Source organism: Emys orbicularis, chromosome 4 (assembly GCF_028017835.1).
Source record: "Emys orbicularis isolate rEmyOrb1 chromosome 4, rEmyOrb1.hap1, whole genome shotgun sequence".
Classification (NCBI taxonomy): Eukaryota; Metazoa; Chordata; order Testudines; family Emydidae; genus Emys; species Emys orbicularis.
Window position 1 is genome coordinate 143,524,384 of NC_088686.1, and position 18,140 is coordinate 143,542,523.

The 18,140-nt window shown below is 52.8% G+C and overlaps 1 protein-coding gene across 1 annotated transcript in view; it reads right to left on the bottom strand.

Annotated features, from left to right (window-relative positions):
• Positions 1-18,140, bottom strand: part of SLC41A1 (solute carrier family 41 member 1) — a 31,954-nt gene that overhangs the window by 11,106 nt on the left and 2,708 nt on the right. The window contains exon 2 of the mRNA XM_065402971.1: positions 9,483-9,590. Coding sequence (XP_065259043.1) covers positions 9,483-9,590 — 108 coding nt within the window. The remainder of the gene's footprint in view (positions 1-9,482; positions 9,591-18,140) is intronic.

Genomic DNA, 18,140 nt, shown 5'->3' on the forward strand with positions numbered 1-18,140 from the left:
GACTTAAAGGGCCCTTTAAACCGGTTTCTTTACACCACGTCGACGAGGGGATTAGCGATAAAATCGGCCTTAGAGGGTCAGAATTGGGGTAGTGTGGACGGAATTTGACGTTATTGGCCTCCGGGAGCTATCCCACAGTGCTTCATTGTGACCGCTCTGGACAGCACTCTCAACTCAGATGCACTGGCCAGGTAGACAGGAAAAGCCCCGCGAACGTTTGAATTTCATTTCCTGTTTGCTCAGCGTGGAGAGCACAGGTGACCACGCAGAGCTCATCAGCACAGGTAACCGTGATGGAGTCCCAGGATCGCAAAAGAGCTCCAGCATGGACAGAACGGGAGGTACGGGATCTGCTCGCCATATGGGGAGATGAATCAGTGCTGGCCGAAGGCCGAAGCAGTAAACGAAATGGCAAAATATTAGAAAAGGTCTCCAAGGCCATGAAGGAAAAAGGCCATAACAGGGACGCACAGCAGTGCCGCGTGAAAATTAAGGAGCTACGGCAAGCCTACCACAAAGCCAGAGAAGCAAACGGAAGGTCCGGGGCTGAGCCGCAAACATGCCGCTTCTACGCGGAGCTGCATGCCATTCTAGGGGGTGCAGCCACCACTACCCCAACCGTGTGCTATGACTCCCTCACTGGAGAAACACACAGGGAAGAGGGTTCGGAAGAGGAGGATGGAGGAAATGTAGATAGCTCACAGCCGCAAGGAAGCGGAGAAACCGGTTTCCCCAACAGCCAGGATATGTTTGTCACCCTGGACCTGGAACCAGTAACCCCCGAACTCACCGAAGACCCTGAGGGCACACAGGGGACCTCTGGGGAGTGTACCTTTGTAAATATTACACATGGTTTAAAAGCAAGCGTGTTTAATGATTAATGATTAATTTGCCCTCGCAATCGCGGCCAGTACAGCTACTGGAAAAGTCTGTTAACGTGTATGGGGATGGAGCGGAAATCCTCCAGGGACATCTCCAGAAAGCTCTCCTTCATGTACTCCCAAAGCCTTTGCAAAAGGTTTCTGGGGAGGGCTGCCTTATCCCATCCGCCATGGTAGGACACTTTACCACGCCAGGCCAGTAGCACGTAGTCTGGAATCATTGCATAACAAAGCATGGCAGCGTATGGTCCCGGTGTTTGCTGGCATGCAGACAACATCCATTCCTGATCGCTCTTTGTTATCCTCAGGAGAGTGATATCATTCACGTTCACCTGGTTGAAATGGGGCAATTTTATTAAGGGGACATTCAGAGGTGCCCGTTCCTGCTCTGCTGAACAGAAATATTCCCCGCTGTTAGCCACGCGGTGGGGGGAGGGGTGAAGTGATCATCCCAGAGAATTGGGTGTGGGGGAGGGGAATTAGTTGGGTTTGTGCTGCATGTTAACCCTGAAACCGCAGCCCCTCCTTTTACATTGCAAACCCATTTTAAATGGCCAACCCAACAGGTGCTTGGTATGGGAAATGAGAGCACTACTGTTTTAAACCATTCCCACATGTTAAGAAGGTTAAAAAAGCCAAAAGACTGTGTCTTACCATGGCTGCCTGCAAGCTGAAATCTGTGGCCTGGCACTGCGTGAGTGATCTCTCACACCAAACCGGCAGGCCCTCAATATAAGAGGAAAAATGCGACCTTGTAACGAAAGCACATGTGCTGTGTAATGTGAACAGCAAAATTTAACGTGAAAGAGTGTACCCATTGTTCTCTAAAATGTGTCTTTTTTAAGCACCTCTCCCTTCTCCTCCACCAGCTGCAAATGTTTCTCCTTCACAGAGGCTAGTGAAGATTAGAAAGAGAAAGCGAAGGACACGTGATGACATGTTTACAGAACTACAGATGTCCTCCCACGCTGACAGAGCACAGCAGAATGCGTGGAGGCAGTCAATGACTGATTATAGAAAAGCCCAATAGGAACGAGAGGAGAGGTGGTGTGCTGAATCGCGGGATGAACAGAGCAAGTTGTGGGCTGAAGATGATAGGTGGCGTCAGCTTGCAGACAGAAGGCAAGAGTCGATGCTCCGGCTTCTGGAGCATCAAACTGATATGCTCCAGCGTATGGTTGAGCTGCAGGAAAGGCAGCAGGAGCAGAGACCGCCGCTACAGCCCCTGTGTAACCAACAGCCCTCCTCCCCAAGTTCCATAGCCTCCTCGCCCAGACGCCCAAGAACACGGTGGGGGGGCCTCCGGCCACCCAGTCACTCCACCCTAGATGATTGCCCTAGCATCAGAAGGCTGGCCTTCAATAAGAGTTAAAGTTTTAAACTGCAGTGTGTCCTTTTCCTTCCCTCCTCCCCCACCCATCCCGGGCTACCTTTGCAATTATCCCCCTAGTTGTGTGATGAATTAATAAAGAATGCATGAATGTGAAGTAACAATGACTTTATTGCCTCTGCAAGTGGTGCTCGAAGGGGGGAGGGTAGGGGAGGGGGGGTGGTTGGTTTACAGGGAAGTAGAGTTAACCGGGTGGGGGGGAGGGGCGGAGGGTTCATCAAGGAGAAACAAACAGAAGTTTCACACCGTAGCCTGGCCAGTCACAAAACTCGTTTTCAAAGCTTCTCTGATGCGCACCGCGCCATGCTGTGCTCCTCTAACCGCCCTGGTGTCTGGCTGCGCGTAATCAGCGGCCAGGCAATTTGCCTCAACCTCCCACCCGGCCATAAATGTCTCCCCCTTACTCTCACAGATATTGTGGAGCGCACAGCAAGCAGCAATAACAATGGGGATATTCTTTTCGCTAAGGTCTGAGCGAGTCAGTAAGCTGCGCCAGCGCGCTTTTAAACGCCCAAATGCACATTCCACCACCATTCGGCACTTGCTCAGCCTGTAGTTGAACAGGTCCTGACTACTGTCCAGGCTGCCTGTGTCTGGCTTCATGAGCCATGGCATTAAGGGGTAGGCTGGGTCCCCAAGGATCACGATAGGCATTTCAACATCCCCAACGGTTATTTTCTGGTCCGGGAAGAAAGTCCCTTCCTCCAGCTTTCGAAACAGAGCAGAGTGCCTGAAGACGCGAGCATCATGTACCCTTCCCGGCCAGCCCACGTTGATGTTGGTGAAACGTCCCTTGTGATCCACCAGGGCTTGCAGCAGCATTGAAAAGTACCCCTTGCGGTTTATGTACTCTGTGGCTTGGTGCTCCGGTGCCAAGATAGGGATATGGGTTCCGTCTATGGCCCCACCACAGTTTGGGAATCCCATTGCAGCAAAGCCATCCACTATGGCCTGCACGTTTCCCAGAGTCACTACCCTTGATATCACCAGGTCTTTCATTGCCCTGGCAACTTGGATCACAGCAGCCCCCACAGTAGATTTGCCCACTCCAAATTGATTCCCGACTGACCGGTAGCTGTCTGGCGTTGCAAGCTTCCACAGGGCTATCGCCACTCGCTTCTCAACTGTGAGGGCTGCTCTCATCCTGGTATTCTGGCGCTTCAGGGCAGGGGAAAGCAAGTCACAAAGTTCCATGAAAGTGCCCTTACGCATGCGAAAGTTTCGCAGCCACTGGGAATCATCCCACACCTGCAGCACGATGCGGTCCCACCAGTCTGTGCTTGTTTCCTGGGCCCAGAATCGGCGTTCCACGGCATGAACCTGCCCCAGTAACATCATGATTTCCACATTGCTGGGGCCTGTGCCTTGTGAGAGATCTATGTCCATGTCAATTTCCTCATCACTCTCATCGCCGCGCTGCAATCGCCTCCTCGGCTGGTCCTGGTTTTGCTTTGGCATGTCCTGGCTCTGCATATACTCCAGGACAATGCGCGTGGTGTTCATAGTGCTCATAATTGCCGCGGTGATCTGAGCGGGCTCCATGATCTCAGTGCTAGCTATGGCGTCTGGTCTGAAAAAAGGTGCGAAACTAGTATCTGACGGACCAGGGGAGGGGCGAGTGACGACATGGCGTACAGGTACAGGGAATTAAAATCAACAAAGGTGGCTGTGCATCAGGGAGAAACACAAACAACTGTCACACAGAATGGCCCCCCCCAAAGATTGAACTCAAAAGCCTGGGTTTAGCAGGCCATTGATTTGACGGAGGGAGGGGGGAAGCAAATGAATACAGAACAAATCTATTTTTTACATCTTAAGACGACGGTGCAGCATGACTGATAGCCCTCGGCATCTTCTGGGTGCTTGGCAGCAAATACTGGGCGCTTGGCAGTAGCCTTCAGGCCTATTGCACGATCTGCTGCTCAGGGAAGACTCTGCTAATGTGCGATGATCCAACAGGGCGCTTGGCAGAAAATGGCATACTACGACTGATAGCCATCATCATCATTGTGAAGGTAGCAGAATATGACTGGGGGGATGGGGGACTGGGGGACATACGGAGTTCCAGCCACTGCTGGACTGAACATGTCTGCCCAGGTGCCCATGATCGACAGCCACTGCTGTAAGACGAGGACGGTTACCAGTCGTAATAAACCATCTACTGCCAAAAGGCAAAAGGCAAGGGCTGGTGCAATGCAGCCCCACGGCTGCCAGCACCCAGATCGCCGATGAAGGCTACCAGTCATGCTGCACCGTCTACCGCCAAAAGGCAGTTAGCTGCTGCTGCTGTGTAGCAATGCAGTCCCACGTCTGCCGGCACCCAGATGACATATGGTGACGGTGAGCTGAGTTGAGCGGGCTCCATGCTTGCCGTGGTATGTTGTCTGCACAGGTAACCCAGGTAAAAAGGCGCAAATCTATTGTCTGCCGTTGCTCTGACGGAGGGGGAGGGGCCTGACGACATGTACCCAGAACCCCCCGCGACACTGTTTTGCATCATTCGGGCATTGGGATCTCAACCCAGAATTCCAATGGGCGGCGGAGACTGCAGGAACTGTGGGATAGCTACCCATAGTGCAATGCTCCGGAAGTCGACGCTAGCCTCGGTACTGTGGACGCGGTCCGCCGACTAGAGCACTTACAGCATTTTATGTGGGGACACACACAATCGGCTGTATACAACCGATTTCTATAAAACCGGCTTCTATTAATTCGACCTAATTTCGTAGTGTAGACATACCCTAAGGGAGCCTGGGTTTAAGGGGCATTCTCAGGAATTTCTGCAGTCTGGCCAGTTCAATGCAGGGGGGGGGGGGGGGAGAAAAGAGAGGCAACTACAGGAACAATCAGCACATACCCCACAGGTATTTTAGCTCAGTATGAAGCTGGATCTTAAATTCCTGCCATCAGGTCAGGATTAACATAACCTGGCTGTAGTCAGTAGCAACAAGATTTTAATCCCCTAACAGGAAAGTTTTGCTTCCTAATGGTGAAAGGAACTGGCTGGGGAGCATTAATGCAGCTTTAATGAGGAATGTGGAGCCTGCAGAAGCCATTCCAGGCTGCTGTCCTGCAGAACCAGCACAGTGACCACGTCCCAAGCGATTCCTTTGAGAAGGGCTCTCCGCTGCCACTCTACAGGTGGCCTCTTACGCCTAGGAAGGAGCAGAGCAAGAGGGGAATAAAAAGCAAGCCAGATGGGTCGTTGGATCCCATCACACGCGCATGCCGAAGAGACCCCGAGGAGGCCAGAAGGGAGTTTAACAGTTTAAAAGGCAGCGTGTCATTCCCCCCCCCATGCACCAAGCTATAACTGATCCCCTATGGGCCGGAAGCCACGCTAATTTCTCCACACTAGTCAGATCAAGGTCATGGCATGTCAGTAGGCGGCACAAGGAGACCCAGCTGGCACAGACAGGGCTGCTCGCAGGCACAGAGCGTCAGAGGGAGGCAGATAGGCTGGGTCATCGCTCTCTCTGTGCCCTGGTTCTCTTGTGGCCCTGCCGTGGACATGGAGGGAGATAGGAAAGTTTGGCATTCCCCTGACTTTCTGCACAGCATGGGCAGTCTCGGTTCCCTGCTAAGGCCCCAGCCCTGGGCCAGCACCACTGCTGGGAAGGTGGGGGATGGAGGAAGCAGTGCACTCTGCCTTTGTCCCAGAAGAGCTAAGCTCTGATCCCAGCGAGGCAGTGGGGGCTGCATGCTTAGTGCATGGCTGGACAGAGCCAAGCCAGCTAGCTGAGGAAACTGCTCGCTCCTCCACACCACCCCCCAAAAGACCTCACATCCCTTACATGCTCCAAACAATGAGGATGAAACAAAGGGTTTTGTTTCCCCAAGTGGAAGAGCAAACAAAGTCTGGCCTGCACTGACATTAGCTTCACCACTCAGCCTTTGCCTCTGGCAGAATCACAGCTGGCTTCTGCTCCCACCCGGCACAATGAGGAGGGGAAAGCTTGTTCCCACCATCAGCTGGAGACAAGGAAGCTTGGCACCGAGATGACAGCCTCGGCAGCAGGCGCGGCGTGCCAGCCGGTAGTTGGCAATGTCATTTCCCGGCCAGATCTCTGCTTGCTTCTTAGGAGCAAGGGCACCACGGCCAAGAGCTGCAGAGGCTGGATTCAAGGAGGAAGAGGAGTTGTTCTAGTCAGCGGTAACCAGCTGGGGAGTTGTAGCGGTAGGATGCCCTCTGTGCTTCACCGTACAGGCAGAGCTGAACCAAGAGCTAATCCAGATAGAGCCTCTTTCTCGCTACCCACCCCAATGTTGGCCAGGGAGCCCCGATTCTGACGTGGGGGCTAGAGACTAAGCAACCCACCTCTCTGCAAACTAGACGCCTCCAGAACACTGAGCCAGCGTGACGCGGCAACACAAGCGTCACCGTGCACCGGGGCAAGGTCCTGCAGGACACATGGAAATGTAGCGGCTGTTCAGTGTGGGAGAGGGGCTGCAGCAGGAAGAGCAGAAGATGAAGTCAAGAATACTTTGAGAGCCTGCTCTTCTGCCTACAAGGAAGAGCCATGCACTTGGCCTGCTGGCATCGGGGCACAACAGGGGCCATGTGAGTCAGTCAGGGAGGCAGAGGAGGGGCAGCTGGTCTCGGAACCACAGCTGGCATTACTCCCCTGGGTCAGGGCTCAGACATACTAAAGAGGCCTGGCAGAGACAGAGACACGCGCAACTCTGCCCAGGCTTTCTGCCAGCTGTGCTCACTGCTCCCCTCTAACCTGACAGTGCTCGATGAAGTCCTGCGAATGCCTCGCCCCCCAAATCCTCCCTGGGTAGCAGTCTGAGTCAGCAATTTCTGAGCACAGTTTCCTGCGCCTCTGTCCCCCGAAGACCAGGTCCGGGCTGTTTGCTTTGAGGGCTGCACTCTGAACGTGTTAATTCAGAGGGCGGAGAGAGGTAAGAGTTGAGCTGCAAGCAGCTGGTACTGTTGTGCTTGAAGAATCACAGCTGTGGACCCCATTGTGGGATGTGCTGTGAAGCATGGAAACATCCAACAGTCACCTGTTGTCACGCCCTGGAAGAATGGGCTTTATGGAAAGGGAGGAGAATTTCCAATCCCTAACAGGAAAGGATTCCAGGCCTCCTGCCCAGCTCAGCTACAGGGACAGAATGCTCCGTTAGTGCCAGAGCACTGATGAGAAGCAGTTCAGTTATAACCGCGCTAACTTGGTATTCAGGCGCTTAGCCTAGTCCTGTCTTGGCAGTCTGGAGCGCCTGCCCCCATCTCAGTCGGGAAGCTCACTATTTTATGGATCTGGCCATTACACTCACACAGAGGCAATGCCCGATCTTGCCCTTCCATTGACTTCCAGAGGTTTTCCAGCTAGGATGCCAATGCTCTCTGCAGGATTCCACTGGACAGGAGAACTTGCCTCCAACCTTGCCCCTGCAGCACGATTCTCTCAAAGCCCTGCAGCCTCTGCCACTCACAGGCTTTCCCCAGCCTGCTTTTGGGGCATTTCTGAATTTAGTTTCCTGAAGCACAAATCAGATCCCTTTCAACTAGATCAGAACTCTCCCAGCTAAACACACCCACCCCCTTCTGGATCCAGCAATGCTTCCAGGCAGAGCAGCACTCACGGCAGGGGAGAGCCGTACACCAGGCTTTAGGACTTTAAACAGTCTTCCTGCTCGACTCATATTCAAAACACCTTCCTGAATTGCCAGGCTCTTGACAAAATGGCCACTGTGACAGAGAGCAATTTCCCGCAACATTCTGGACACACCTTATCGAATGAAGTTTAATACTTTCAGGGTCCATGGATTAAACATGCAATTGTTGATGTGTTATTGTAGGATTGCACGTAACTTTTCCAGGAGACTGACTAATGTAAACCCTGGGGAAGTGTTAGGAACTTAAAAAAAAAAAAAAAAAAAAAAGAGAGAGTTTGTGACAATGTGTGTGAAGTAGGCTTCATAGGAGGTATTAGAGAGGCCTTTTTAAGCTATGCTCTGGGGAGAAAAATCCACTGTCTACTGAATACCTGCTCCTGGAAACTCCAATTCAAAGACCCCTGAACTGTATAAAAGATGGATTAAACTTCACATGAGTGAGCTAGTGCTGAGCTGAGGCTATTACGAACCTGTACCCATAGAAGAGACCCCTTTGGGGGTTTAAAGGACTATCAATTGGCAGAACCCAGGTCGGAGTTGGGGTGATCCCTGGGAAGCTTATTAGCATGTGTGTAGGTTCTTTTATTGTTTTTAATAGGTTCTCTCTGTAATGTTTTTACCCTAAAAATAAATAAGTGCAGGGAAAGAGCTGGGCAGTAGCCTAACTGTGTCAGTTACTCTGTTATTAGTCTCGGTGCTGGGGTCTGCTTAGACAGTCTGTCTTGAGCTGGGAATAACACAGTGAAGGCAGGGAACTGTTCAGCCTGAAGATACCCCAGTCAGAAGGGAGAGAAGTGTGTCTCCATCCATGCATGGCAACTGCCAGTGCGTGCCCTTGCTGGACCACTGAGGGGAAAAACAGGTGTAGTTGCCATGAACTGTGACAGGCACCATTTTTGCTGACTGCTCATCTGACTTGATCCCAAAGGCCCCCCTGCTTATGGGAGATGCTTAAAATCAGGCTCTTCTCTTCCCCCCCCCCCCCCTGCATCCCAAAAAATGGTTCTTCTTTCTCTCATGACTCAGTACCCCGCTAATCAAAGCAGGGCAGGGCAATAGCTGCGTGAGCTGGCGTCCTGGGCACGGGATCCCCGTGAAGATAGTTCAGGGACAAAGAGAGAGGGGGCAGACAGGAAATGTCTCGACTGCTCTGACTGGATGGAATCACGAAGAGGAGGGGTGACATTTACCCGGACTTCAGGAACACTCGCTACCGTGCAATACTGAAAACTCACTGAGAAGCATAGCGAGGCCCCCCCTCGGAGGGCAAGCCAAATGAATGGACTGGCAGTGGCACTGGCCAGGGGAGAGCTGGTGCAGCCTGGGATAGAGAGAGGAAACTGGTGGAGCCCTGGAGACTGGCAAACCCACAATGATACAGTTCAGAGCAACTGCATAATGAAGTGTCTATATCTAGGCAAATCCATCAGTGATTTAAGCCACCACAAAGTCAGTGGAAGGTGCAAAGGAGTCCACGGGCAACGGCTACATGCCCCCCCCCCCCCAACAGCTCTCTTTTCCCCTCCTCTCCACAGACAAACACAAGCAGACATGGAATTTCCCTCCCCATCCCATCCCAGATAACTCACAGCTGTAGAAAGACGAGATGCCAGCGTCATCTCTAGGTTCCCCTTCAGTCCCAGCAATGCAGGAACCAGGATAAATACTTCAGTCACATTTTTGAACACGTCCCAGTGCTGCAAGACAAAAAGAGTTTATGTATTATACATAGTGTACACACACACACACACACACACACACACACTCTCTCTCTCAGAATCTTGGTACAAGGTAACAGCTGCAGATGGTAAGCTCTTTGGGGGCAAGGATGGTCTTTTTGTTCTGTTTGGACAACACCTAGCACTGTGAGTTCCTGTTCCATGACTGGGATTACAAGGCACTTCCATAGAATACCAGCCAGACTGTAGAGGAGCTTAATTTCTAGCTCTCCTTCCTTCAGAAGTACATCTGTGGCAGGTGAAACACAGAACTGGTAATAACTGTAACTCCCCAGCCTCAAATGCTTTGACTATACCCCCAGCTCTGGCTCCATTCCTTCCGTTTCAAGACCGCGGGACCGCCAAGCTCTTTGCAAAGTGGACCCAAGTGTTGGAAAGCCTCTGTTTTCCTATAGCAATGACTGGAGTCATCCTCCACCTCCTACCGCAGCACAAAGGCAGTGGCAGGATTTGAACACTGTGCCTCTCTTCGTCAATGGTAAGAGCAGTGGCGTAGTCAGGTGGAACGAACAGGGGAAGCGATCACAAAAAAAGGCGCCACCCGCTGCGGCACTTTTACTCACCCGGCGGCGCTTTTACTGACGGGGCGGCGCTCCGGGTCTTCAGCAGCACTTCGGCGGCGGGTCCTTCAGTGCCGCCGAACACACCCGGAGCGAGTGAAGGACCCGCCGCCGAAGTGCTGCCAAAGACCCGGAGCACCGCCAGGTGTGTAAAAAATTTACCGTAAGAGCCTGCTCAACTATAGATCAAGCGTCTATCTACTGAGACCAATAGGGCCTGCTCTTATGAACGGACGCAGACCGGTTAGAGTCAGTTATCGGAGAAGCCTAACTGTGCTACACCTTCGTTCTGAAGTGAATTTCAGGAAAGCTATTTCATTATTTACGCAGTTGGACATTTTGACTCTGTGTAGCCCGTGAATACATGAAACTAGAACAAACCTTCTCTGGGACGCTGTAGGCCCAGCTGAGATCACAGCCCCATTGTGCGAGGGGCTGTATATACACCTCGTAAGAGAGGGTCCTTCCCTGGAAAGCTCATGCTCTAAACAGACAAGACATTTTACAAACACGGAAACGGAGGCACAGAGAGATCCAATGTTGGACAGTCACTTGAAGTGTTTGGCAGAGCCAGGAACTGGACCCAGGTCTCGGTCCCAGTCCAATGCCCCACCCACAAGACCATCCCCTCCGCGTGTGGGGTGCAAACACAGACGTTATGCTGCCAAAATTCCCACTGCCTTCCTCCTCCGCCAACCCCAGAAAAAGACAGCATCACATGCTCTTGGCTTCTGCCGGAGCAGGACAGACTGATTTATCCTGCTAAGGGAGGGAGCCTGCCCTCCCTCGCTCTGGAACCTGCATTGCTAAGAGACATGTTGCTGCCTACTCCGCCCCCACAGCCAACTCGGTTTCCTTGTGCTAGAGACAGAGCTAACAACACTGGGCTGTTCAGGAAAGAGATGAAGAGTAATTGCAGGGTAAAGAGCCCAACAGCAGAGCAGCTGGCTTCCTAAGGCAGGATGGGGAAAAAAACCACTGAGACCACAGCTGAAAAACGGAAGGCTTAGAAAAACCTCAAGGGGTCAACGTTTTACTTTCATAAGCATTGAGCAAAAGGCTTCTTTGCTCCCTCTATTGCCGAGATCCTGCCTGCCCGCAAGGGGAGCTAAGCATCATTGGAATAGATCCGGATGGCGATGGTGGTGCCTCAATCTCTGAGTAAGGCCATCTGCCTTCCCAACAATACGTATGTTATGCAATGTATGTTGCCCTTAGGCAACACTACAGAGAACGCCATGAGTTGCCTCTCTCCTGACAGGATGGTGGGGATGCAGACAGGACGCTTTTCCCTTCCCGTGGTGGCACACGCTGGTATCTCAAAGATGGGGGCACTCTGACCCTGAGCACGGGTCAAAACCAAGTCTGAATGTAAAGCTGTTTCATTGTGTCCTGGCACTCCCCCGTCCAGCTGTACCTACCTGTTGTCTCCAGTCTAACACCTGGACTGTAAGTTCTTTCGGGGCAGGGACGGTCTTTGTGTTCTGTGTTTGTACAGCGCCTAGCACGGGGGGTCCTGGTCCAGAGTTAGGGCTTCCGGGTGCTATGGTAACACAAATTAGTAACAGCAAAGGCTGGGCAAGACTCATACAGGTGCAACGGCACCAGCATTACCGTGCTCTCTAGAAAGCTGCCACTGGATGTTCCCACAATTAACGTATTTGCAGCCACGGCCCCTGCTGCTCTCATGATATCCCCTAAGGCCTTGACTACGATGGGCTGTTTAGATCTCCCACAGCTGCACTGCCATTGGTGCAGCTCTAGACTGGCAGAGATCCCGACAGCTGGCCAGATGTGTGCTCTTGTCTATTCCAAGGAGCCCTGCACACTTAAAACTTACTGCAAACAGGGAGCTCTCTACCTGCATTAGTAACCCCTTCCCTCAGGGAAGGATTTCAATCACCTTGTTTATTTTTCCATTTTTTGTGCCCTTTACCTTCAGTGGTGGGACAACAGGAGTCAGGGAGGACAGTTTCTCTGCCAGGTTCTCAGCACTGCAGTGCTTGGCTTACTCCTGGCAGGAGAGTGGTGGTTTGAGAGGAACTATTTCCAATGGAATTAAGAAAACATCATGGCAACATCTCTATCAGTCTGCGGTTTATTTTAAGAACAGTCATCCAGATTTGGGGCCAAAGCAAAACCAAAGGCCTCACTTAAACCACCTGCAAGCCCTGCAGGTTCAGTCATGAACAGGGTCATTGGCCCATCCCTCCCAGCCACCTATCCAGCCTTGTCGCTGCCCTTCCCAGAATCACACAGAACGCAGCTCGGGAGCTGGATTTGTCTCACTGTTTTTAACCTATTGTCCAGTGCTTAGAGCAACAGCCTGGGACTTAAGCCCAGGTTTAATTCCTTGCTCAGCCACAGACTTCCTGTTTGACCGAGTGCAAGTCACTCGGTCTCTCCATGCTGCAGTTCCCAATGGAGACATTCCTTCCCGGCCTCACCAGGGTGTTGCTAGCATTCTTTAAAGACTGACAATGGATATGGATGAATCTGGTTGCACGTGGGGCCTAAAACATGTCCCACTTTCCTCAGAGGGTCTCCAATCTGAATTGAGTGGGATTTTCCCTAGGCACCTTAGCAATTTAGGACCATCGTAAGCCTTCTAGCGTTCCTGTGAGATGGGCAAGGGTTAGCCCCATTTTGCAGATGAGAATAACGGAGCAGGTCAGTTACCTGCAGCCCTTCCCCCAAACCTAGTTACACAGCAACTCCACGGCAGAGTGGGGACAAGCACCCAGGCCTCTGCTGCCCTTCACCAACCTGAGCAAAATCCTCCCAGCTCCAATTCCGGATGCGATAAGGAGCTGAAGCCAGTGCATTTGAGCAGCCTAGTCAAGTGATCGTTCTCAGCTCCTGGTCCAGGGACCTTTGCATCACCGCGGAGGGCTTTGTTAAATGGCACAGTTTCAGGGTCAGTACTTGAGCACATCTGGCAAAGGGGGTGTCAATCTCAGCGCCTGAGGGGGTAGGGAGGAGCAGCAGCAGTGCCCTCAAACATTTTGTTGGCCACAGGGCTTGTCAGGCCGGCTTCCTTTAAGGTCACAGATAGGAGTGGCTGAGCTCCACTTCCCCGAATGACTCTTTTTAGGCCTGCAGTAGGAGATGCTGCGGTTATTGCACTGCCACCTCTGTGGGGGCATCCGGACAGCCTGATAGGGCCGGCCCTATCAGCACACACATGCACTCAATCGCTGGTTACCGTGCTTCCCACATGCAAGCCGAGGGAGTCAGGAGTCCCTGGGGCTGCTCAGGGAAGACAACATGCTCTTGTTCAATCACAAGTTGGACCAGGAGGAGGAATCACTGGGCAAAGTTCCATGGCCTGTATTATGCAGGTCAGACTAGATCATCTGAAGGGTCCCTTCTGGGCTTAAAAATTTAAAAAAAAAAAAAAAAAAATCTATGGCTACACCAAAATCTGTCTGGGGATTGGTCCTGCTTTGAGCAGGGGGTTGGACTAGATGACCTGCTCAGGTCCCTTCCAACCCTGATATTCTACGATTCTATATGGGCACTTGCCTCTCTAAAGATCCTTTCGTCCGAGCGGGAACAAGGTCTAGTAGTCACAGAATGGGAATCAGAATTCCTGGGTTCTAATCCCAACCCTCACACTTAGTGACCAAATCATTTCACCTCCATGTCTGTGGCTCCATCCATTTAATGGGGATAATGACGCTTGATTCATTGGAGATGGATTGCAGAGGTGCCGAGCACCTGCAGCTCCCATTGACCCACTTCTGCAGGTCACCTTTAAAGCACCGGATATCGCGAGTGATCAGCACTTTTGGAAAAAGAGCTCAGCTATCTATTATTTTATCTGGGGCTCAGTGTGGCCAAGGGGACTGCTGCTGCAGGGCTTTGGAAAACCTCCCCCATCTACCAAGTCCAGGCCAGGCCCTATGGCAACAGTAGGCAGCGCAAGCATTAGCCTGGGAGCTAGAGAACAAGAGAAGGCCGCAGGGTCAGTCTGTATCCAGCAGCCCCTTTGTATTAATTATACAAGAGCCCTGCCTTTGTCACAAGGGACACTACAGCAGGAGGTCCAGGCGGCAGCAAGAGGAACCTCCAGCCGTCTCCCTGTCTTGACCACATATACTGCCATTGTACATTGACCTTTAAAAGTCTACACAGTAAGCTAGTGCCAGGAGAGCTGCTGGAACTTGTAACCAAAACCTGCTACAGCACGTTTGCTCAGCAGGGCAGACGCTGGGCCAAGTCAGGGATGTTCCTAGAAGAAGGGAGCGGAAAAAAGCTGTTCCCAAGGAGGGAAAACAAGACTTTTCACCTGCATCAGCAGCTTGCTTGCTGCAGAGGGCAGGACCCACGGGCTCCTGCCAACTTTCTTATTATAAGATGTTACACAAGCCCAACGTACGGGCATATTTATATCAGCCCCAATGGCTCCTATGGGGCACAAAGCTCGCTGCAGTGGAGTGTGCCCAAGGAACAGGCCTTTGGGGGATAATGCAACTCCCCCCTTCCCCCCGCTTAAGTGCTATTGTGCACAGAACTTCAGGAGAGACCCATGCCATTGATAGAGTCATTCAAATCCCCTCTGGCTCCTGTCAACAGCATGAGAAAAAGTGTTTTTAAGGCTGAAGAGGGGAATCAGACAGTCAACAGGAAGACCGAACAGATCCTGGCAGTCTCAGCTGTCTGCTGACACATCTGCTGACTTGAAACTTGGGCAGTGCCTGATCTGTGCCAGGGCAGAGCCCCAGCACCCGTAGGCTTGGCAGTTCACAGCCCCGGCACCACTGGGCTCGCTGCATCAGTTATGAATGTAAAATAATTGCTAGAGCCCCGGCACCTCTTTCATTCCAAATTAAACACTGAACTGGGAGTAAGATTTTCAGAAGCACAAGAACCTAAATCCCTTTTGCAAACATGACTTAGGCACTTCGGAAACCAACTTTAAATGAAAGTCAGTGAGACTTATGGTCTTAAATCCCATTCACTTTCATTGAAAGTTAAGTCTCATTTTGAAAAGTGCCTTTGGAACCCAGGTGCTTTTGAAAGTTTTACCAAGTCAAGCTTTTAAATTCCTGGTAGTAACGAGAGATAAAAATACAGCGAGACATGGACTCTATTCTGCTTCACATACTACACTGTCAGTTAAGCTCCCCAGCAGAGAGTATTATGGGTGATCGGTCATAGAAGACACAAGGGGTAAATTGCTTCATGGTCAAACCACAGGATGTATTTGCAGCCCTAGCAGTTAGGAAAATAGGAGCGCCTGGAGACTGAATTTCCACCCTTTGAGAATAAATATGGAACCATATCAAACTTTTTTTTATTTTCAAGTCACACAAACTTCCAACAGTAGCCGCAGTTTAAAGTCACGGACTATACTTGTAAAGTTCAAGAGCTAGCACATGCCATCAAAAGCCACCCACCTGCCAAGTGGAGCTTTTACAACAGTCTTGCTGAATAAGAGATGACCCAGGCCTGTGCAAAAGTGCTGTTACTTCAAGGACAACAGCTGCATCTAAAACTCCGTCATGTGTTTTGGGTAACCATATCTGGGTGTTTCAGAGCAGCACAGTTCTGAACAGGAGCAGGGTCCTGATGCATGATGTTTAGTGATCCCTGGAAAGGAAGAGGTGAAGCACCCTGGGGAGGACACAAGTTAGGCCAGGGAGTAAAGACACTTGGCATATTCTGCCTTCTGTCCCCATGCCATGTCCCTCACGACACCCCTAGAGTGTTAGGTCAAGGGGCTGGGCCCCAATCTCCACTCAAAACCAAACCCAGAAGTCAGGCCCCAGGTCACCAGTAAATACTTGGTGCCACCTGCAACCTGGGAAAACATAGTTGTTTCAACACCACTTCGCTTTGAGTCATTTGACCCCAAAATTCGGGGTGCGTGTGAAATGCAGGTGACAAGGAGGTTTCATGTCATGTGCAGTTCTCCTCATGAATTACAGGCACGTGCAGGGACCATGTCCCCTTTCCATATCTTACATAACTTTCTATGGGCTGGACAACGATCAAGGAGAGCAAACATGTGATGCCCATCCTAGCTCTTTCCCTCTCCCCTTCACACCCCCCCTCCAGCCCAATCCCCGCTGGCAGAGTCAAGCTGTGCTTAGATCATGTTACAAGCCACATGGACAGATCATGATCCACCAGCTCCCAGACTCGATGTTCCATCAGAGAGCGGGTTAGTTCTTATGTATTTCTCCTATTATACAGCATACTTGGCATGCCATATCTAGGGCCACCAGTTACATATCTTCCCTCACGCCAATTACGGTAGTACCTAAGCCTCTGGAACAACAGGCCTTGGAGATGCTCTCACTGGACTACAGCCAGTCATGCTGGGTATGTCAAAAGCAACATAACAGCAGGGCCGACTCTAGGTTTTTTGCCACCCCAAGCAAAAAAAATTTTGGCTGCCCCCCACCCCAGCCCTGGGCTCCCCCCCGGACCCCACCTGCCGCCCCAGTGCTGGGCTCTCCCCCTACCCTACCCACACCCCCTGCCGCCCCAGCGCTGGGCTCTCCCCCACTCCCACCCCACCCTCCCCCACCCCCTGCCGCCCCAACCCTGGGCTCTCCCCCCCACCCCACCCCCTGCCACCCCAGTGCTGGGCTCTCCCCCCCACCCCACCCGCACTCACTGCCGCCCCAGCCCTGGGCTCCCCCCCACCAGTGCTGAGTCCGCCCACTCCCCCCTCGCCTCCAGCTGGTCCAGTGCTGGCAGGGTCGGGGTAAATAGTGGGGCTCCCGGGCCGCGCCTCAGCCCAGGTTCCCTTCAGACGGGGCTCCTGCCTCCAGGACCAGCCGGGACCCAGGAGGGCAGAGCCGGGGGACCGCCCGGCAGAGGGCTGAGGAGCCGGGACAGGGCAGCCCCAGAGGGAGTGGAGCCCCAGAGAGCGGGACGCGGGCCCCACACGGCAGCACTCCGGGCACCGGTCCCCTCTATGGCCCCGCTGCTGCTCCTGGCCACCCTGCCATAGTCCCTGGGTGGCTCAGGCCACTTCACCCAGCCCCGGCTGCGGCACTGGGGGGCGGCCCCCTGCGGCACCTGCAGGCGGCTCCGTGTGCCCCGCGGGGCAGCCCCCAGCCCAAGTGTCCCGCGCTCGGAGCCCGCCCGGCCATAAGGTGCAGGCGCTGCTCCCTGATGCGAACCGCAGTGGCCCCAGGGCGCCCCCCGTGCAGGACGCGCTGCCAGGGCCGGCTCTAGGCTTTTGCCGCCCCAAGCAAAAAAAAAAAAAAAAAAAAAAAAAAGGATGGCTGGAATGCCACCCCTGAAAATGTGCTGCCCCAAGCACATGCTTGGTTTGCTGGTGCCTGGAGCCGGCCCTGCATAACAGGCAAATAAAGAGACGTCCACCCCCAGAGAGACACGACCCTCCCTGCTCAGCACACCCCCAGAGGGGGAGCAGACAAGCCTTGCAGCATGCCCAGATGGCATAGTCAACAAACCTGGGCTCTGCAGATGGAAGGGGGCTGTCCCCATGGCTTCCTGCTGTAGGAGTGCCACCGGCTTTGCACACTGGTCAGAACCCTGCCCTCCAGGAGCACGAAGGGGTAGAAGCCTCTCTGATCCCAGAGGGGGCTCCCCCTGCTGAATGGCAAATTCTCAGCATGCTCCCGTGTTAGCAGCAGGAACAGCTCAACGGAGCAAGACAGCTAGCTTTCACTGGGCAGAGACCAATACACCCAGCAGGGAAGAAGCTTTCCTCCCCAACGGCCCCCTCCGGAACTGCCCAGTGCAACGGGTGAGCAATCCCTCTGCACCGGGGGCAGTCTGGTCAAGATAACAAAGGCACCGCCCGTTACCGAGAGGGCTACCCCCAGATCTTACAGGAGAGCGAGTCAAAAAGACAGACTGCCTGGGTTTTTGTCCCATGGCCTTTAGATCGATCATTTAATACCAAGGCTAAAGGGAGCTACTGAGGAGTTGGCAGCACACACTGCATAGTTACACGTCGAGC